The 22818-nt window shown below is 49.2% G+C and overlaps 1 protein-coding gene across 18 annotated transcripts in view; it reads right to left on the bottom strand.

Annotated features, from left to right (window-relative positions):
- The window catches only part of LOC129171697 (RNA binding protein fox-1 homolog 3-like), a 328221-nt gene that overhangs the window by 71472 nt on the left and 233931 nt on the right, over positions 1-22818 (bottom strand). The window contains exons 1-2 of one of the 18 annotated variants that reach the window (XM_054760610.1): positions 1790-9641; positions 1546-1601 (exon numbers count right to left, since the gene is read on the bottom strand). The exons of 13 other annotated variants lie outside the window; for them this stretch is intronic. In XM_054760610.1, coding sequence (XP_054616585.1) covers positions 1546-1599 — 54 coding nt within the window. In that variant the 5' untranslated portion in view covers positions 1600-1601; positions 1790-9641. Of the gene's footprint in view, positions 1-1545; positions 1755-1789; positions 9642-19436; positions 21083-22818 lie in introns of those variants that run through there. 4 more of the 18 variants (XM_054760605.1, XM_054760609.1, XM_054760617.1 and 1 more) reach the window with 4 other exon arrangements.

Raw genomic sequence — 22818 nt, 5'->3', positions numbered from 1 at the left:
TCACCGTATTCTTTGTCCCAATTATCCTGTGAGCACAAGATTGTTCACACAATTTATTTTCGCACACTCAACCTTACTTTGACGCACAAACACACACGTTGCACATTTGTATTGAAAATCCAAAGCATGTTTTTACATCATTCAATCTTTCATTCATTCATTCACTCAAGCGCAGGGACAATTTTGTCAAATCTGCGCCGGCCCGGTCGCCATTGTCGCCTCTACAGCTCGCTCTCAATGCTAATCGCCGCATGAATGAGAGCTTATTCGGGAAGTGCACCGTTGCAGCCTTGCACTCCCGAAATAGCCGACGGCAGCTTTAGCGCGTCTTTGTTAGCACGCCGCCTCCAGCCGCACTCAGCCTGCTGCATTTGTGCACCAGCCGCAACAAAACACTTGTTTTTAGCCGCGCCATCTGATGCGACTTTAGAGGATTAGACCGACGACACACACACACACACACACACTCGCATGCACACACACACACACACACACTCGCATGCACACACACACTTGCATGCGCACACACACACACACACACACACTTGCATGCGCACACACACACACACACACACTCGCATGCACACACACACACCCACACACACACACTCGCATGCACACACACACACACACACACACACATGGTGAAATGCAGGAGTGGTCAGTGCTGAGTGGGAATGAATGGCTGCAGAAAGGCCAGAGCCTTGGTGAGGTAATTAACCAGGGGGGCTTGTTTCACATAGCTGAGTCCATTAAGTGCCACGTCTTTCACACACACGTACGCACGCACGCATGCACACGCACGCACGCATACACCAGGAGAAAAATGCAGCTTTCAAGCGGAGGGCAGGAATGATGGAAAAGTGAAGTGAGAGCAACAAAAGAAAGTGGCCTTTCTAAAGGATTCCTCCCTCATCAGCAATCCTGCTCCCCCCTCCGGGTCCGGCATCCATCGATCCATAGCGCTGAGGTTAAGGGCTGGATGTGATACCTACCCCCCCCCCCCCCCCCCCCCCCCCCCCCCCCCGCCCTCACATCGCCTGCCTTCATCCTCTAATTGTCCCGCCACACCAAACAAACGGCCCCGTGCCGCCCGAGCGTTCTGCTAGCAAAGCTTGAAAACAGGCCACACGTGAGGCCATTAGGCACGCACCGCCGCACACACCACACACACACACACACACCGAACGCCTGGAGAGAGCGAAGGATGGCGGGAATGAGCGGCAAGGCCTCGCATTAGCTGCGGCGGGAAGCGGGAAGCTGGAAGTGGCTCTCGTCGCTCTGGCGAACACACCTGAGGGCGGCCGACAGAGCAAACGTAGAAGAAAAGCTCTGATAACAGCAAGGAGGCTAACAGAAGTTTATCTGGCACTTAAATGCACCAACCAAAAAGGAAACTAGAAACTCTCTGGGAGGACCTGGATGGGGGTGCAGCACGGGTGGGCAAACTTTTTGACTTGCAAGCCTTGTGCTGTCCTCACAACACGTGACTGTATGCTGCCAGGCAGCCAGTGAAACAAAGACAATTCCATACACAAGGCTTACTTTTCTTGCTTCAGTGAAGCTTTCTGTGACGTGCATGTGCTGTATGCGTGCCATAACTGTAACATACAAAAATACAATCTATAAATGCACAATTGAAATGCCAAACAAGTAGCAAGCCAAAACACAATTGATACATGACTAACAGCTAATAGCACAGCAGGGCGTTTGCAAACATATTCAAAGTAATAATACAGGAACTTTTTTTTATCGCTATTTTAAGTGCTTTGTACACACAAGTACTCACGTTTTAGAGCAAAGACGGCTTGTTTGAGAGCTTTTTCAGACTTTGTTTCTGCCGCTGCTAGCTTGTGCTTCACCCAGTGAAGAAAAAACGTCAAAGATTGTCTAATGACGAGAGGAGCACTCACTCTTGCCGTCACTGTGGAGAAGATGTCTCTTTAACTTTTTAACCAGGACTTTTTTCTTTTTTTTTGGTATTTAGTATATTAAATATTTATACACCAAGAACGTATTTCCACATTTGAAGCCAAGCCAGAAATCACATGAAAACATCGTCTTTGCCAGATGTGGGAGGTTGTTGTACATACTGTAACTACACGTTAAAAATGTTATCATGACAAACCATCCCAAAAAACGCAAATGACTTTTACATTGTTTTTTACTGAACAAGACCCCCAGAATGTACATTAATAAAGGATGTGGGATTAACAATATGAACTATAGAATATTGAATATGAAGACTACGCTCCTTCTGTGCTTCCCAGACGACCTCCTCCACGTTTTGCATCAAGCAAAAACACAAAATCAGTGAAACCACTTTGTATCAAAGCCGCCTCCTCTTGTAGATGCTGTGACGTAGTCTCTATGATTGCCGTAATGACCCACATATCACTAGGAAGAGCTTCAGAAACTACCGGAATCATTTTGAGAGTTCAAGACTTATGCTAATTTAAAAACAGCATCGCAAATCCTATTGCCAACTGCAGCTTCCACTACAGAAACATCCTACGGACCGGATTATAAAGCCTGGGCCGTAGTTTGCCCACCCGTGTTTGATGATCTCTCACTCTGCGCTGCTTTAAACCTGTTTGTGTGTGTGTGTGTGTGTGTGTGTGTGTGTGGTGGGCCGCCCCCAGGCCCCATGGGCTCCGTCACGCCGCCCAGAGCAGCACCGCAATTAAAGCACCCAGAAAGGGCCGAACACGGTGACCAGAGCCGCTTTGGATGCGCAGCGAGACACGGCTGAAGAAGAGAGGCATGTATTTTTAATCAATGTCAAAGTGATGAAGTGTGTGTTGGCCTCCAAAATCCCCGGACAAACACCAGCCAGGAGGTCCCCCGAGGACCAGCGCACAGGCGGCCAGTCGCGGACACAACATGACCGCATCGGGAAGATTTTTACAAAGAATACAGAAACACGTCGGTGCCGATAATGAAACACGGTGGGCGGGGGTGTGGCCATCCCTCAACGTGGACACATGCTGACGTGTCCGCAGGTTCTCCGCTATCGGGAATCATTCCTGGAGCATAAACAAGCCAGCGAGATGGGCTGGCTGTCCTCCAGGGCGCTGTCTCCTCCATTTCTACTGGACGCTTTCCCCCTTTCAGCCGATTCAGCCCCAAATATTGATCAGAGTGGGGGGAGTGACGGCGTGACAGGGGCGAGAGGAGCTGACATGGTGGCCAAAGAAGGCAGAAAGAAAAGTAGAAGTTGTCGTACACACGAGGCAATACCACAACTGACAGCCAGTGGGCAGCATTGAGTCATTCTCTCCTTAACCGGCAGGAGGCAGCAATGTGCTACTTGCCTCTTCTGGCAACGCCATGCTTGTTTTACATTGAAAGTGTTGGGACACCTCCAAGACGTTAAAAATGGAAATGCTTCATTTAGGCACAAAATACGAAAAAAAAGGCTTAAAAATAAACGACGGTACATGAGTTATGTTAATATTCACTTATTTTGCACTGTTGACTTTATTTTGTGCAAACAATTCTATGTAATAGAAAGGGAAAGGCGAATGATTTGATCAATTTTGGAATATTGTTACATTTTCTTATATTATATACTGTAGTAGGCCGCACGGTGGCTTAGTGGTTAACATGTTGGCCACACAGGAGAAGATCTGGGTTCGATGTTTGCAGGCTCTCCCCGTGTGAGTGTGGCTTTTCCACGGGTACTCCCCCACAGCCAAGAAATGTCATACTTTTATTTTCCCTCATTTTCCGGAAAACGTCCCATGTTTTCTAAAACAAAAGTTGCCAGCTTTGTTTCCCACACGGCTACCCGTCATGCTAACGCTAAGCGCTAACCCAAAGAAGGCGGAGACGCCATCTCGTTCTCTCGCGGGTCGACGACGTTTGCTCACGCCGGGATCAGATCATTAGCCCAAAGTTCGGTGACCTCAGGAGAAAGCTCGCTGATCCCTGCGTGAAAGGCGGCGCATTAAGGAAGCTTCCGGATGATTGCCTCGGAATGACGGCACCGCAGAACGCGGCCAGGCGGGCTTGTGGGCGTAAATGAAGCCACAACTGCAACTGCGATACATCACTCTTATATACCCCCCCTTTATTGGAGCCTTTCAATGGCGTCCCCCCCGTTTGGGCGCTTGGCGCTGGCTGTCACGTGACGCCAAGTGTCTGAGAAAAAGAATTAGAGCATCCCGCACACTTCTCCTCAACGAAAGAAGCAATTGGAATTCTCCTGGAAGTGGCAGATGTTGCTTGGACTGCAGATGACCCTCGACCCTGCGGGACAGTCAATCAGTATTTGAAGGCTCTCTGCGGCGGGAGGGGGCGGGGCGGCGGAGAAGGCAGCGAGTCAAGAGGCGGGCTGTACGTGGCGTTACACACTATAAAATATTCATTTGCTAAGTGGTACAGCATTTTGCCTTTTGAGAGCTTCATGCATTGTTTAGGCCGCTGCCGAGGAAGAGGAAGGGGGGGGCGGGGGCGTAGGGTTGGGGGGATGGTGGCGAAGGAAGTGCTCGGTAATGGCGCCCAACAGGAGGCTTGATTTATGAGCGCGCTCGCTCGGGTAGAAACGGGAAAACAGGGCAGACAAAGTTTAGCGGGTTAGCCTGCGACAGGAGCAGCCGCAGCGGCGCCGCGGCTAAACTTTGTCCTACGCTGTAAAACCGTTGATTGTTCATCGCAAGCTGTCAATTAAGTCAACGCCACCTTTGGGATTGCTGCTTTTAGCCCAATAAGCAGATGGTGAGCAGCGCCACACAACATAATGTGATACCTCCTTCAGGGGGTTATGAAACTACAAGCACTCTTATAGCGCAACGCCGCTTGGGGGGGGGACTTCTTAGCTACGCTGCTGTTAACAAATCTGCGTTAAGATGCCAAAGCATCGCACTCCCACTGCCGCTTCGCTCATCCTCCATTTTGCTCCACGTTTCCTCTGCTAACTTTCACTCTTGTCGGGACCCTAACAGCTGTGAAACGAGTCCAGGAGTCTCAAGGACAGTTTACAATTGAATTCAGACAGCAATGCAAACCACAAAATTCCAGCTGAAATTTTGATGGCCGTGCCCGGTGTTGTGTGAACCTCTGGCCCGGTGTTTGCTAGCAAGCTCTTGGCACGTTAATCGTGCACCTACATCATACAATAAGCATTTTGACATGAGTAAAATAGCTAAATAGCTATCATGCTAACAGTTAGCATCCTGAGTAGCAAAAGTACCAAGCCAGTTCTATAGTGACCCTACTGTATATCATGCCATGTATACATTTACATGTTGACAATATTAAATAAAAATAAAGCTAACATGCTATCAGTTAGCATGCTCGCACCTAATAAGACGGCACTAAGTCCCAAAAGTGCCAAGGCAGTTCTGTAGTGTGCGTTTGCATTTAGACATGCGTAAATTAGCTAAAATGCAAACTGTTAGCATGTTAGCACCAAAGTTCCAAGCCAGTTCTATAGTGACCCTATATATCATGCCATGTATACATTTACATGTTGACAATAATAAATTAAGAAAAAGGTAACATGCTAACAGTTAGCATGCTAGCATCTAGTAAGATCGCACTAAATACAAAAAGTACCAAGGCAGTTCTATAGTGTGCATTTGTATTTAGACATGAGTAAATGAGGTAAAATGCTAACATGCTAGCAGTTAGCATGATGGCATGTCTTACAGTGTCCCTACATCATGCCGTGTACGTATGTGCATTTAGACGTGAGAAAAATAGCTATTTGTAAGAGTGGCCCTAACAGCTGGCCCTAAGTGAGTCTAGGGGTCTCCAGGACAGTTTACAATTAAATTCAAGATACAAGCGAATACGATGCCAGCGCTGGAGAGAGCAATTAGCGGCCAGCGAAGGTTTAGCGAAGTCCAATTGATCTCTGAAGAGGAACCCTGTTCCAGTCTCGCATATGACTTCTGTGGTACGGTGGCTGTCAACGTTTTCGGGGGATAGCATGTTAGGCACCATCCCGTCTCAGCGACAAATCTAGTGAAGACTTTTGGAGACGCGACATGAAAGCACGTATGCCTCTTCTCAACCAGCCCCTCCCCCATCTAAGAGCAGTCACAGATGGCGCCGTCGGGTTTGTGCCACTCAAAAAAAAAAGAAAGCCAAAAAGCAGCAAGAAAGTTCATTAGTATTTCGAAACGCACTTGTTTTGCATTTCATGTTTTTAAATTTGCCAATTTGCAAATTAGACGATTACGTCACCCCCCCCCAACCCACCACAAATAGATTGCAGCCCTGTGGGAAACAACGTACAGCATTAAAGAGTGTTTGAGTCCAATGCGGTCAGCGCATTTCTAGCAAACAACCATCTTTGAGGTTGTTACGTGTGCATGGGTGTGTTTGTGTGGGGGGTCACATCCATAATGAATGAGACCTATATTACTGACTGCAGCCATTAGCAATGTATGAGCTGGACTTCCTCTGCCACGCCTTCCCTTCCAACGACGTGGGTTTTTTTCTGCATGTGCTGCCACTCATCAGCCCCTGCCCCCCTCCAGCGTAACGTGAGTGACCTGCGCGCGGCCCGGATTCTTCATGCTGGCCTGTCTGCATCGCTCTCGTCAGCTAGCTTGCGGCGCTTCGATAAGCAGCTGAAACTTTCATATCACGCAAGAGAAACATATGGAAAAACATACAGCATCCTTGCATCTTTCATGACGCTGTCAGTTCAGCTTCAGAAGGAGCATTTGCTGCTTCCTTGGGTCACGTGAAGACCGGGAGAGCCTCATGTTGAACACCTCACCCGCCCACCGTCGCCTGCTGGGGGACAACATGATGACAGAAGCCCCCGCCAAGGAGCCACCTGCCCATTGGATCTCCCCTGAGTGAAACTCCCGGCCGTCCCGCTGAGGAACACCACAAAGTGGTGAGGAGCAACGCTAAGGGACCCAGAGTGTTCCTCCGTATCGCGCTGGCGTGGGACGGAAATGAAGAGTTCTGTTGGGCTTGGGCCGCCGCGGCACACATGGCGGAGGGATCAGGAATAATATGCCCAGAAGCTTCCGCCATGCGGCCTGCTGCTGTAAGAGGAGACATAAATCAATGGCTGGCAAATTATGACACCACGCCGAGCCGTGTGAGTGCAGGGAATTAGCAGCACCGATCCCAGTATCAGGTTCACGAAGACGGGCCTGGGGGGGCAACCAGAGAGGCGACGTAGAAGCTGAAATGTGAGGCAACTCATTCCACTTGATAAGGAAATTGGCCAAATGCATTTTTGTTTATAGCTCGCGTCCCCCACCCCCCCACCCCCAGCCCATAAAACGCTTGCAGACGTGGGGAGGAGGCGGCGAGGGAGGGGGGTTGAGGATGCTGCAGGCTCCATTATCGAGTCCTCTCTGAAGAAGCGAGGAGGCGAGAAGACTGCCACACATCCAGCATTCCTCTCATATTTCATTCCCTCACAGCCAGACTCCCTCTCAAGAACACCACCTCACGCACGCGCGCACACATGTGCACACACACACACACACAGGCTCGTGTCTCGGCCAATCGTGGCGAGGCAGCCGTGTAAAGCTCAGCCGGCCGGGCCCGAACACGACGCCTTGACACCGCTGAGCACACGGCTGCATCCCAGAACTTCCATGCTGATTAAATGGGAACAGAAGAGCCCATTAAAGTCATTTACATACAGCCCCTGTGTGGGGGGGTGGTGATGTTAATGCACATGCGGTGCATATATCAAGACTTGAAAGAGCATATCTTGCTAAAGCCGATGTATTTATTATTTATCAGTCACACATCAAACAGACGTAACGGCTGCTTTCAGTCACAGCGAGACGGAGAAAGACGGAAGCGGGCCTCCAACACCTTTTCACGTTCTTCTGATGTATTATTATTTTACTTGTACTCCCTTTAAATCATATTCCCTTCCCCGTCATTCTTTTGCTGTTTGAAAACAAAGCATACGACCACGCCGCACGCACGCTGTCAACGGCAGGCCCGATCTACAGGTGGCGCTGTCACGCCTAATTGCAAGATCATTCTATCCAATTAAAGCCTGAAGAAAGTGGAAAGTGAAAAAGACAAGATGGAAAAAATGTTTTCCGGTTTCACACTTGAATATAAAAACTAGAAATATTGGGCGGAATCCCAGTTCGCCGCATACCTCCGTTTATGGTCACGAGCCGCCTCATCTCGGGTACGATAACGGAACAAAATGCAAAACACTCAAATCTGAATGGTAAAAAATTGCAAACTGCTAGCAGGTAAATGACAGGTAATAAATAATCTTCGTAAATATTATGACTTTATTCCTTTAACATTTGGACCTTAATCCCGTAATATTTTTCCCCAACCTTATTTTGTTTTATTTTGTGTCTCATAACATTACGACTTTTAAAAAAATCATATTTTTTACTTACTTTTACTTTATTTTGACTGTGTGCTACTAAAATGACATTATTTTTCCTCATAATATTACGAGGTTATTCTCGTGAAATTGCGACTTTTTCCTCGTTAGAATACAACTTTTTCTCTTAAAATTTTGTTCCGTTTTATTCTCGTAAAATCACAGCTGTTTTTTTTCTTTATTTTCAAACTATTTCACAATTGAAACTTTATTCCCGTAACATTTGAACAACATTCTCTTAACGCTACCCAACCTCATGACCCAAAATGCAACTTTTGTTTTGTCTTTCTATTTCAGCTGAATGCTACATTTTTTATTTTTTTATTTTTCCTGAGAGCATTACAACCTTTTCTCGTTAGATTACAATTTTTCTCTTAATATTTTGACTTTATTCTTGTAAAATGGCTGCTGACTTTTCCTTCTTTGCAGTTTTTTTAGTCAAGCTGCACTTTGGACACACCTGATTGATCCATTTTGCCGGCCTCAATATATCGCCATGTGCATGCGTGTCTGTTTTCCTCGTCTCTCACCTCCAAACAGGCAGGAAGAGAGTTCACTCTGTGCATTGGTTTCAGCACCTTGGCGCGTTTCTTCCATAGAACAACAACATGAACGGAGTGAGCCCTTTTGTCAGTCATACAGTCTCGGTGGGAGGGGGCGGGGGGTGGCTAGCATACACACAGAGTGGAGAAGAGTGTAACATAGAAGAAATTAAATTAGCAGATTGCAATATATTGTTATGATATATGATATATGTTCATGTCTTGTCTCGTCTCGTGACTCCCCTAATTATTTCACATTGTTTTCCACATGTAAAACTATAATTATTCTCTGTGAAATCTATTTTTTGTTCACATTTTCGGTGTCTGGAACGGGTTCACTGGATTTACATTTTTTATGATGGGGAAAAATTGCTTCCATTTTCAAAACGTTTCCGTTTGCGGAGCAAATTAGTAACAAAAACGGCGGTACGGCTGTGTGAAAAAGCCCTCCAAGAATTAGCGCGAGAAGAAGAAATAGAAAGTAAACGTGTGGCAGCTCTGCGAGATGAAGACGTATTCCCTCCATCCTCCTCTGCCGACTGCGCACACCTGGGAGCCGGCGTGCCATTCCGAAGCGATACGTGATATTCCCAGTGAGCTCCTCACTGTGTGTGTGTGTGTGTGTGTGTGTGTGTGTGTGTGTGCGTGTGTGTGTGTGTGTGCGTGTGTGTGTGTGTGTTTGTGTGTGTGTGCGTGTGTGAATGTGCGTGTGTGTGTGTGTGTGTGTGTGTTGGGGGGGTATGTTCGTGTGTGTGTGTGTGTGTGTGTGTGTGTGTGTGTGCGGGGGTGTGTGTGTGTGTTTGTGTGTGTGTGCGTGTGTGAATGTGCGTGTGTGTGTGTGTGTGTTGGGGGGGTGTGTTCGTGTGTGTGTGTGTTTGTGTGTGTGTGTGTGTGTGTGCGTGTGTTCGTGTGTGTGTGTGTGTGCGTGTGTGTGTGGGGGTGTGTTCGTGTGTGTGTGTTTGTGTGTGCGGGGGTGTGTTTGTGTGTGTGTGTGTGTTTGTGTGTGTGTGTGTGTTTAGGTGTGTGTGTGTGTGCGGGGGTGTGTTCGTGTGTGTGTGTGTGTGTGCGTGTGTGAGGTGTTGTCGCCGCTGATCCCTGCGGACGTGGGATTGTTCTCGTTGTTGGATAAATCAGGAATGTATTAATCGCCTGCTGACCTTGATGAAATGTCGTTTATCAATTAGGGGGTGCAGCAGGGACCAAAGGCTCTAAGGGGAGAGAGGTTGGGGGGGGGTTACTGACAGATGTATTCTTCATCTTCAACTTTACAACAACATCATTCTATGTCCACCTCCCCCCCCCCCCGATTGAGATTCCAAAGGGAGAAAGTAAACAAGTGTCTGAGCGCTGTAATCTGAGCGTGGGCGCTGAGCATCCCGGGAGAATGCGGCTGCCACGACGGGACGCGTCTTTACGGGGGATTTGGGCTCGGCAGAAGAGATTTACGGACGGGCCATTGTCACAGAGGACGGGGATCTTTTAAAAGGAGCTTGTTAACGTTTTACACACTGTGTCCACGCTGCTGCTGATGCCGTAAACACGGCAAGTGGGAAGTGCGGGGAGACAATCACAACAACGACCACCAATCTGCCCCCCCCCACCAACTGCCAACATTCCCCTCTTTAGCCGGACCGGCAACCACCTTCCGAGTGGTCGTCGTGGACCACCAGACCGGACTGACTTCGCCCCCAGCCTCATGCCAACCAGCTCACGTGTGAACACCAGCATGGGAGCGCACCAGTCCCCCGCCCCCCTCCCTCAAGGGAACATTTAACAGTCTGTTTAACTTCAAAAATCCTACTGTCCCACTTTTTCCCGCCGTAACGCTCGCTCACAGACACTCTCGTTTGACGCAAACAGCTCGATAGGCTGCGTGTGAACCGCCATCTTCAGGCCTGGAGGCGGGGGGGTTGGGGGGGGGGGGGGGGACGCACCAAGAGACATGGGCGAGCTTTCGGAATCCAATAAAGCCTTTTATTCTGACGACGTGAGGCTAATCTTTGATCTGAACTGTAAGCTGAGGAGGGCTCTGGCAAGCGGGCCTGATTATTTATGGCGGTTTCAAAGGTTCTGCTGATCTCACTCGGGTCTTATCAGGAAGCAGCAACAACAAAAAGTGACATTGGGGGCAGCCAGGGGTGTGTGGGGGGGGTGTGGGGCAGGCAAAAGATCTTCAGATGAGATGTGATCCCGTGCACGCGGCCTGAAGACGAAGGATGAGTGTTGTCCACCTCGCCTTCCAAGTGGCAGAGGGAACCCGCGACAACCCCCCCCCCAGCACCACCACCAACCCCAACTCCCCCCTCGCTGCCACCCCCGCATGGCAACACAAACGCGCGGGGCCTCAAAGTGCTGACTTGCTCACAGTCCATTGAGTTTGTGCTCCTTATCAAATTACAGCCACCTCAATAACCCGCCAGCTGCAGCACGCCGCCACAAATGAGGTTTTCTCCGCCGCCGCCGCTCCGTCTTTCCACTCGCGCATTTTTCTTTCAGAGAAAAACAGCACACGGAGCGGAGAGGAGGGGCTGCGGATGTGAGTTTTTTCTTCCTTTTTACTTTATTTGTAGCGACCATTGCAATGTGTGACTGGAGAGGAAGTATGGGGGGGGCACGGAGCTACGGACTGACATCCAGATGGCCGCTGCCTTCCGGGGGAGCGTTTTTTTCCCTTTTAAAACTTCCAGTCCAACGACTGCTCAGCCACCGAAGTCCACCTGGACTCAGCCGTCCTGAGCCGCTGTCATCTTCAGGCGTGAACCCCACCCCCCCGACCCCCCACAGGTCACCTGTCCGGGGGAAGCACATGCAAGGTCATCTGTATCACTTTGCAGCGGAGCCTCGGTTATTACAGACTCCCAATGAGAGGGCTCATCCCGGGTCGGCGTGCTGGCAGCTGATGGATGTTCTGGAAGCGTCCCAGCAGATCCTTCCTGGTTTGGGCTCCAAATAAACAAGAAAAAGAAGCTCCCATTTCCCCCTGCTGGTGCTTTGCCCTCTTTGACAAGTAATTGATTCATTTTCAGCGCCTTTGTCGAGCTTGTAATTGCGCCGCTGTTAATGCATGCAAATGGCAGTTCAAGATAAATTTACAGGAACTTGCACGAGACAACCACTACCCCCCCCACACACACCTCCCACCTCTCACCCGCCCCCAGTGTGAATTAACATCAATATTTATCTTAGTTCTATTATCCAATTCCTACCTCATTGCCATGCTAATTGCTACAATTACCATTACATTCGGGCGCCGGTTGCCAGGAAATAAGCTGCCGCTGAGCACTCCAGTCGGCGGCGTGTCACCTGAGCGCCCACGCGGTGCACGAGCGCACGCTGAGGTGCGTTACGGCACACATTCCCGCCCGCCCCCCGGTGAGAGCCATTAGACGCATCGTGGTCGACCTGCCGGTTTGAGGCTGTGACACGCCTGAAGAAGCGTCATCAACAAAAACAGCGGCAGTCCGGCACCTGCCTTTCATCGGGACATCCGGCTGCTATCGCCCCCTTGAGGCCGCAAGAAGAACACATGTTTGTTGAAAGCCGCAGACTGAACAAGTGCGTCTTAGACTCGGCAAGCAAATATGAGTTCAAATCCATCAACGCTCTCTCGCTGCGGCACAGCTCACCCATCAATCAAACAGCAAACCCCGCCCCCAGGGCGTCTAACGGCCAAATATTTCACTGCAGGACGCAGCGGGTCCATTTTGTTGTTGTTTCCACACCGGAGTCAATTTGGAGCGGCCGAAAATATAAAAGATGGCCTCTGGTGGTCGGCAGGCAGACCACCTGGCTCGTAAAAACCTTTTTCTTTGCTATTTTATGTGTTGAAAAATACTAAACAACAACACACAGGAAGAGGAATGATGATTCCCAATGAGGCTTTGGGAAGGTGAGGGCCAGCTGGGAGGCTTCTGGACACGACTGCATAGGAAGAACAGTGTGCGTGCGTGCGTGCGTGCGTGCGTGCGTGCGTGGCAGGTCAGTGCGTTTGTGATCGTCCATGTTTCCATGTTGAAAGACACAAAACCTCAACTTATTACAAATACTGATAATCTACATGATATGATTTCATTGTATTCAACATCACAAATGAAACCCTTTACTTTATTCTTCTTATTATTTATGTTATTCATTTTAGTGCATAAATCAGATATCAGTGTTTCCCCAACGTTTACAGCTTTGGGAAATGCACAAATGCATGCACACACACACACGCACACACACACACACACACACGCACTGTTGGGCTGATACTGGATTCACCGATACAAACCTGTGCAAACATTGCCAACTGCACTGCAATCGCTCCTCCACAGTCCTGTTTCACAAACCTTCATAACAGAAAGCAGGAAGCAGACTAATCAAACTTCAAGTCAATGAAGTCAAATCAATTTAAAAACCAACTTGGCCGTCCTGAAGGGGCAGCATCATAGCAGCATTGTAGCATTCATACATGCCCCTCGCCTAGCAGGGGGTGGGGGTATCTCATAGCATGCTTTGCCTTCCCCTCCTCGGCCATTAACGTGAAATCACATTGATTACATGGCGATATCATACCAGAACCTGATCCATGCTGGCCTAGGAGGTGATACTACAACGGGTGTCATGTGTCTTTAAGGGGCAGCAACATTTCAGAATGAGCTCGTGAACGCTGATAAGCTGGCGAGGCGGCGCTCACGTCTCACCTTCATGCAGCGTTTTAGGCAAACGCCGACAACAGCGACTCCTCTCCCTTATTGATCACACAGACAGGGAACGCGACTAAGATGTTGGCTTATGGAGGGATGTGGGGGGGCCTGGGGGTGTCTGCCGCCTTGCTAAACTGAAGTAAACTCAACTAAACGCTTGTTTTACCAGACAAGATGTCACATGGAGGCCGTCTGCTGCAGCCTGCGAGCGGAGGTCAGATCCTATCTCATCCCCTGCAGCAGCAGCCCCCCCACCCCCACCACCACACGTTTTTTTTTGTTTTTTTTTTTTACATGAATTTATTCCTTTTCTGAGGACCAGCTTAAATCAATTTCAAGCCCCATTTAATTTTATATACACGCTGACCTGCAGCATCTATACATTTTTATTTATACAGACTTCACATATTGATTTTAGTTTTTACCCCCGAGCATGTTGCCACACGCGCACACACGCACATGCACACGCACGCACGCACGCACGCACAGAGTGCTGCCTTAGAATGTTGTAATAATAAAAAGAGCGATGAGGACTTTTCTGCACAACAAAACAAAAAGTACTGAGAAGGTAAAGGCCGCGTGTCCGCGCTCACACGGATATTTTCAACAACGCACATTTCCCACACGCCATAAAAACACTTTCACCGCCTGTCATGCGTCTTGTGGCCAATCAGAAGCCGGAAGAAACAACCGCCGCTGACTTGGTGGCGCATCATAAGGCATCTGTTCTTCAATATCGGGGCGTCCACGGTGCACATTCTAAAAATATAATTTAACAAGAAAACTAAAAAAAAACAACGGGCCAAATCAGCTGTAATTGTACAAGAATAAAGTCAAAACATTTACAGAAAAAAGTTGTAATCGAATGAAAAAAAGTCGTGATTTGATGAGAATAATGGAAGTATGAAGGAAAATATTGTCATTTTAGTAGCATAAACTTGAAATATAGCAGAAATTTAGAATAAAGACATTATTTTAAGCGATAATATGAGAAACAAACAAAAGAAACAAATTTGGTTGGGGAAAAACTTCCTACTATTATGGTCAGAAAGTCCTCGTTACCAGAAGAAAGCTGAACTAAACAGCTGCAAATTTACAACAATAAAGTCAAAATATTAAGAAAAACATTAGTTTTGTAACAAAAAAGAAAGTTTTCCGATGAGAATAAAGTCAATATTACGAGGAAAAATGTTAGAGAAAAAAAAATGTTAAAGTTGTAATTTTGAGAAAGAAATCAAACTAAAGTTATAATTTTAGGGGAATACAGTTGCAATAAAAGTTCTATCATATTACAGCAATAAAGTCAAAATATAACAAGAAGAAAATGTACAAAGATTGAGAAAGAAAGTTGAAATATTTGGAAAATTTAGCAAACATTGAAAAAGGGAGCAAAGGGTGAAGTTGATGATAATACTGTATGCTTTTTCACCAACGTGACAAAGCTGGGATGCATTGAAATACACAGTAAATACACAGTAAATACACAGTAAATACACAGTAAATACACAGTAAATACAGTAAAAATAAATAACTTCTTAGCTTATCTGCATGTGTTGCTTTACAAATACCAAAGTTGCATCCTTTTTCATTTTTCACTACGTGGGCCTCGCTGGAAACCCCCCCCCCCCGCATTAGGCGTACAATGATGCGTACATTATCTTTAAAATCAGCACAGGAAACAGCGCAATGTTTCCCCCAGTCCTCCGTGTGTGTTGTAAAGCGTACGCATGCAAAGAAACCAACACCGCTACGTCAATCATTTCATGCGGTGTTGTTAAATAAAGTCTACGAACATGAGATCACGTCGCACACTGCTTACGACACTCAGTTTTTAATTAAGGACATAAACCTACTGTATGTTTGCGTGCAGACCAGAGGCCAAAAGGAACCAAAAAATATGCCTTTTTAAAATATAGGTATTTGTACACATGGCCTAAAAGATGGTGTTCCAGGAGTAGCTCCAGTGCTAACAGCAACTTCTCAGAAAAAGACGCTTTTTAATGACCCCCCCCCCCCCCCCCCCCCCCACACACACACACACACACACACACTCGTCGGTCCACTCTGTTAAGTCAGCACTCTCTTACTAATTTGTCTCATTTGAGGACGTCCCGGCGAGCGACGAGCGCTTCAAGGACGGCGCTTCGCTCGGTGACGCTACATTACAAACATAATCATCACAGCTGCTCCAGTCAAGCAATAATTGGAGTCAAGCTGCTCGTGCCGCTTTAGCACGTTAGCCAGCCATTTCAAGAAATAGAAAACCTCGGGACGCGGCGCGTTGTTGACGAGGGATGGGGGGGGAGGCTTGAAATGGCTTGCAGGGCCAGGCTATCCTCTCCTCTCCTCTGTAAATGTGCGTGTGAGGTGCCGTGCGTCTGCGCTCGGCCCGCGAGGTGCATTGAAGCGCGGCGGGGTCGTCCCCGAGCTGCATGAGATGCGGCGTAGGGGTGAAATAAATAAATACACAAGGCAGCTGAGTGGGTATCAACAACGGTGTGTGACCGCTGGCCTGTAGCTGAACCGCCACCGTGTAAACACGTCTCACACTCGCGGGCCGGACGTCGCATGCTTGAGACACCTTTTGTTGGCTGCAAATCTCATTAGAAGATGCGTCGGTGTTCCTCGCAAGTATAAATAGTCAGGCGTTTGCCGCTAATTGCTGTGTGATGAGCGCCAGTTTAGCACGCGCGCTAATTAAAACCTCCACAATGCGGGTGGGGGGGAAAACAAATCATTATGGCGGGGGTGAGGACATTTGTGGCTTTATTTTGCAGGGAGTGTATTAGCATGGGCGTTGTGGCGCATGCTAATTGACGTGACACTGAAGGTGCAGCTTATAGACAGCAGCACTCCAGGCTAATGCTCAGCATCAACCACAGGGAGATATTTAGCATTATTGGCTAAATGTACATATGCATGTATTGATGCGCCGCAGCACGGCCTGAATGCAAAAAGCGCACATTAGAAGGCACGAGTGCAAACCCTTTGCCGGCAAGTAAATCAGTTTGGTTCTTTGTGGCGTTCTGGTGCACAGGCAACAAATGTAATTCTGTTCAATTTGCAAAGGTCTAGCGGGGTACCAAGGCGGCGGTGGCGGCGGCGGTGGCGGGTAGCCTTCGGAAAAAGGAGCTCCGCACGTCAGGAACACACACGCACCAAATGAAATTTCCAAATAAACGACCGAGCTGTGATTTCCAATTCTCCTCCTGGGTGGGGAGAAGTGAGAAAACATTTCAATCAGTCCCTCCGCCGTGAATCAGCTCTTTGAACGAGTCAGACGCGCCTGCAACGCTTGGAACAAAGCTCAGCTGCACGTGTGCAGCTGAGCTTGCTGCAGTGAACGACGCTTTTGCCACTTGGAAGCAGGTCATGCGTGAGCGCCGAAAACACCCGGCAGATTAAGATGACGCTGGACAGTCGGGGACTATTTCCACCGCCGGATGAATACATGCTAACATGCTAACATGCTAACAGTCGACGTGGTTGTCTCGTGGTTTGGATTTCATTGTCAAAACTGTGAGACGTCAACGCAAAATGCGGTGCACTTAATTGCATCACGCCCCATATCATTCCAGAGGTGCTATTTGGGGGGGGGGGGCATTTATTGAGTATGTAAAGTGTGCCACAGCTTGACCAGGATTGGACCTCACTCTAGATTGAAATAGAATCCTGTCCGCTGTGTATAGCGTTCTCCCGTGGGGGGTCAGCGGGGAAGGCCCTCTCCGCGAGTCCCACGTGAAGGAGCAACGAGGCACAGACTCATTTCTCAAACTCATCCCCGACGTGCCCACACGGACCTAACGGGAGCGCGTGTAGGGACCGAAAGCTATTAGGCCTCCCCAGTCGGACACGCCGTCTCCATTTACAGCTGTCAATAGTGCAGCTTGGCCCGCCATAATTACCCCCCAGGAAAGAGACGCTTCTTTGTGCTTTGCATTAGCCCGGCCCCGTGAGACCGCCAACCTGGATCCTTCCATATCTGACGTCGCTGCGAACGCCGGCGCCCTGGGAGGCGGGATCAAGGCCTCAACCGAGGGGGGCGGTTTGTGGGGGGGTAGGAGGAGTATTCCCAGCGTTCACGTTTGCCTTTAAGCACATGCATGAGAACGGCAGCGTGGGGGGGGGAAGGGAAGCTGAAACCAGAGATGTAAAAGGAACGTGACCCAACATTCCCAAAGATCCACACGGCAAACAACAAATCAATAGTTGCCATCAGACAGATCCAATTAGGACGCACACCAAGGCGAACGGGGCGGCTGGACGTCACGATGTGACGACATCAACGACATCAACGACTGCTGCGTCTTCCTTCTCTTCAAGGAGTCACGCCCTCCTTCCCACCCCACGGCGAAACAGGAAACCCATGAGACGCCATCTTTTTACGCCTCCGCAGACCAGCTACCGGCTAGCCGCGACTAATCCGCGCCGCGCGCTCGCATCGTAAAACGCACCGACGTGCTCGGCCGGCGCCGTAACCCCACAAAGCGGCCACGCTTTGCTCGTATGTCACGTGGTCAGCTGCATGCTGGCCGCCATGCTAGAACAACAATAATAATAATAATTGGAATAAAAGAAATGATAATGTAATGAAAATAAATAATACAAAATACTAATTCAAATAAATTAAACAATAATCATCATAATAATAAAAAACAAATAATTAGTGATGAAAAAAGGAATAATGCAAGTTGAACTGTAAATACGTGCGACACCATCCGATGCAAAGACGATCTGAGGCCCCATCGTCCATCCTCCATGGCGGCCCTGCAACACGGGGGGGGGGGCACACAGACGGCATCCCAGGAAGGATGCAGAGGGGTGGGAGGGGTAGTTTGCGGCTGCGGGGGGGGGGACGCCGTGACTCAGAGGGATGATTCCCCTCACAGCGTTTTGCACGGCGACCATTCACAGAAAAACCACAAAAGCTGCTCAAACCTTCCATTAAAAAAAAAACAGTAAGTTTCACCTCTTTTTAAAATCATTCAAATAAAACACACACACACACACACACACACACACACACACACACACACACACACACACACACACACTCACGGACTTCAACCGAAAACCTGAAGGTAAAAGAAGAACTAAAGTATGCGTGAGGAAGACGTGACGTATTTTGTTAGCAGGATGCAAATGTTCCTTCCTTCCTCATCACATGACACTGATGGCAAAATGCTTTCATGTTATCGCTCCTCCTCATTTACAGCCACATTAAAATGCATGTACAGCGGGGCCGCGGGGCTCCGGGGGCAGATGGGTGGGAGGGCGAGGGGCCATAACCACCACGGTGGGGGCGAGGAGGAAGAGGAAGCCACATGCCAACCATTCAAACCCACCGCACTGCCCTTCCTCACCGTCACAACACAAAAATCAGCCGGAAAATGACAAGCGTGAGGAATTGTTTCAAGCTTGTGAGGAGAATGTGTCACAAGGGTTGCGACAAGGTGGGAATTTTAAATGTCAATTAAAAGCGACAAAGACTTCCTGTCATTTGGTCACTTTGCATCTTTCAGCGCAAGTGAAGGAAGCTCCTTCACAAATCCCCATGGGAGGGGTGCGTGTGTGCGTGTGGCAGGGAGGGGGGGGGTCAGCCGAGGTAAGACAGTAAACAGTCAAATTTGGACGTCAAAAAGAAGTTCCGAAAAGTCAGCGAGCGTCAACAGAATGTTTGATGTCAAGAAGTCATGAAGAGCAAAGTGATGTCCTCCTCAGGGCAGGGTGAAGGGTCAAGGGTCAGGGAGGGGGTAACGACACAAAGCGGGCTGCGTGCCATCACGTACGGAAAGGATGGAGAGAGAGGAGGTGGTGGGGTGGTGGTGGTGGTGGTGGGGGGGGGGGGGGGGGGGGGTGTCTTACCTCGGGCAGGTAGAGGAAGGCGGGGGGACACTGGAGCGAGTGAGGTAGCATCCCGGAGCCGGAGAGCAGCAGGCAGCCGGAGTTGGCCATGGAGCTCAGCGTGGGGGGGCGGGACGCTTTGCGCATTTACAGCAGAGATCCTCTGACTCGACTCTCCTGTCCTCAGATCACTTCCTTCCTCTTGGCTCCGCTTCTTTGAAATGTCCTTTTTTTCTGGCGTGTGTGCGTCTACTGGAGCAGGACGGCGAACGGCAGCAAGACAATGTGCATGTTCCACCTTTAGCACTCTCTCTCTCTCTCTCTCTCCCCCTGTCTGTGGCACTCTGGCTCGCTCGCTCGCTCGCTCCGCGGCGCGACTCTGTTTACTTTGAGCTCGCTAAAAGCCAACAAAAGCCTTCAGACACAGAAGGGGAGGTTCTGTGCAAGCCGAGGAGGAGGAGGATGAAGAGGAGGGGTTGCCGTGCCGACAGGGGGTTGGGTAGTTTGGGGTGGGGGTGTATAAGAGCAGTGAGGGAGGGAGGGGGGTGGTTACTGATGAAGTCCCTGGTGGATTCATACATCAAACGGGCCGGCTGACTAACAGAGGGAATGGGAATGACATTAGAACAGCTGATCCGAGGCATTAGCACCTCGCGGGATGCTGCATGCTGCCTTTTAATTGCAGCCCGCTGCCGCCCCCCCATGCCAACATGCCTCTCAGCGGTCGCCTGCCGCTGCTGGGCTGCTACGAGCGCTCAAGGACACACACATTGTATACCACCTATAGGCCGCGCAGCCCAAGACGACTGCAATCACTGCGCTGAGCCGTAAAGACGCAGGCGGCCGAGCGTGGCGCATGCCAAAGCACCGCCGGCTTCCTCCTCACATCATTCTGTTTGATGGCGCCGTGAAGGAGGCAGACAAAGAGAATGAGCAAGATGAGGCTTACATCACACTTTCATGACCTCAAAAGTCGCGACGGCGTCGGCTCTGATCCAAACAAGGAGCAACTTTGTCTCAGCGACGCCAACTTACGCGAGCAGCGCCCTGACCCCGGCCCCCGCCAGCAGGACGCCAGGACGAGCATGGAGGATCAAACGCATGTCACTGATCTCTTGTAGAAATGAGGCAACTGCACAGTAAATGATAAACGTAACCCATTGTAGGAAAACAGAAGACAAATCAAACCACAAATACTTCATGGACAAATCAAATGCGGAGAGCAAGCAGACAGGCAGAGAGCAGCGGACGTCATGAATAATTGCACAAACAAAACACTAACGCCACAAACGTAGCAGCGGGTGAGAGCTAACACTTAGTTAGCCCTTGCAGCATTCAAAGTCTCATTCCTTCACCACCAAAACCCACGAAACAAGCAGCTTCATTTCCTCTCATCCACTTGTGAAGATGTGTACGTTTCACAGCTACAATAACCATCAAAGTCTTTACTTTCATACCAGGTGCACTCAAATTTCATTGACTTTCTCTTTTTCCAGCCAAAACACTGCAAAGTTGAAGAGATTAACTCATGCTGGACCCCCAGAACTCCAACAGTCCAGGAGTCTGCTTCACCCTTCATTGTTTGGATTTACTGTTCACGTACCCGAACCCGAACCCTAATCCTACACCTAACGCTAACCCTAACCCCTACCCTAGTCCTACCCCTATGGCTAACCTTAACCCCTAACCTTACCCTTGAACGCTAACCCCTTACACTAACCCCTACCCTAGTCTTACCCCTACCCCTAATCCCACCCCTGTGTCTAACCCGAACCCCCAACTTTAACCACAAGCTCTAACCCCGACTCTAATCCTACCATAACCCTAACCCCGGTTTTGTCCAGTGAAGAGTTAGTTCCAGGAATCCACTGCCCATTTGTTCGTGCACTGAAGAGGCAGCGTCCTCCAAAGGCCCCCCATCCACCAGCACATGGCTGTCACCGTAACCACGGCGACGCCTTTTGTGTGCCAAAACAATAAACATGAGATCAATATGTCGTAAAAGTCGCAGGGGCGTTCACTCAGCGTCCATGATTGCCATCAAGGACTTGAGAACGTTAGCTTGGGCCACACGGTGAGGACATTGTCTTCAAGGTTTGGTCACTTCCACAATGGGAAGACGACCAAAAACAAACAGAAAAAGAGGTTTGTCCTCCACCGTTGTGTGTCCACGCTGTCATGCCACTGTGCTACTTGCCTAGATGACCCAACACACAAGACAACCAGAACCTTCAACGGAACTAGACCACTTGGTGGGAAACCTCAGCTAGCATTGGTAAGTCTGGACAACTGGAAACATCCAAAAATTGGTCCAAGACAGACGACAGAACTGCATTCTATTTGTGGCAGCGGGTTTCCAAGGGTGTCCAATAAGACCTGAAAAACAATCCTAGATTTTTTTCACTTAAAAAAAAAAAACTATCTCGAGGAGCCGTAAAGCGGCCTAGTGGTTAGCATGTTGGCCACACAGTCTTGAGACCTTGAACAGATCTGTTCGACTCTCCGTGTGGAGTTGTGGAGTGCATGTTCTCCACGTGCGCACATGGGTGTTCCCCGGGTCCTCCGGCATCCTCCAAAAAAAAGCATGTTAGGTTAGTCGGCAACTCTAAATTGTCCATTGGCATGAATGTGAGCGTGAATGGTTGTTTGTCTATATGGCGACCAGTCCAGGGTGTCCAAAGTCAGCTGGGATAGGCTCCAGCGTACCCTAGCGAGTACAAGCGGCATACAAAACCAATGAACGAATCTGAATATTCACTAAAGCTAGCGACAAAGTGGCTTAGTTGGCAACACTGATCCCTCCTGCTACGTCTTCTTCTCTGGCAGGGCAGGTGCATACGAGGTGTGCTAAGAAGCAGAGCTATGATGCAATCCACTGTAGGGAGGCGGAACCACCTGCTACATTTACACAGTCCCATTATAATGTGTTTATGAGCAAGACTAACCATTCTCCCAGACACAATACCTGAACATCCAAAGAGAAAGTTCAGTGTCAGCTGCCCCCTAGTGGTTGGAACAGCATCATGAGTCTTGGAGGGGTCAGCGTGCAGGCCAATAAGGTGTCTCTAAAGTGTCGTCTCAACCTGACCGAGTCTCAGCGAGCGTCAACGCAATCGGCTGCGGGATCCATCTTCCCGCCCCCGTCTCGTCATCCTTCCCGCTTTTTCCCGTCTCTTTCATGCAGTTAATGATTCAAACGAGCACAGCGAGATCGCTCTCTTCAAAGAGCACTGCCGGAATGTTCTCTGTGGTGCCTTCTCTCTTTTTGTCATGTGAAATCAAAGCCCTCGCGCGCGCGCACGCACACACGCACACACACACACACACACGCACACACACACACACGCACACACACACACACACACACACACACACACACACACACACACGCACACACACACAC

The sequence above is a fragment of the Dunckerocampus dactyliophorus genome, chromosome 18 (genome assembly GCF_027744805.1).
Source record: "Dunckerocampus dactyliophorus isolate RoL2022-P2 chromosome 18, RoL_Ddac_1.1, whole genome shotgun sequence".
Taxonomy (NCBI): domain Eukaryota; kingdom Metazoa; phylum Chordata; class Actinopteri; order Syngnathiformes; family Syngnathidae; genus Dunckerocampus; species Dunckerocampus dactyliophorus.
Note: the sequence above shows the minus strand (reverse complement) of the source record. Positions and strands in the feature narration are given on the sequence as shown.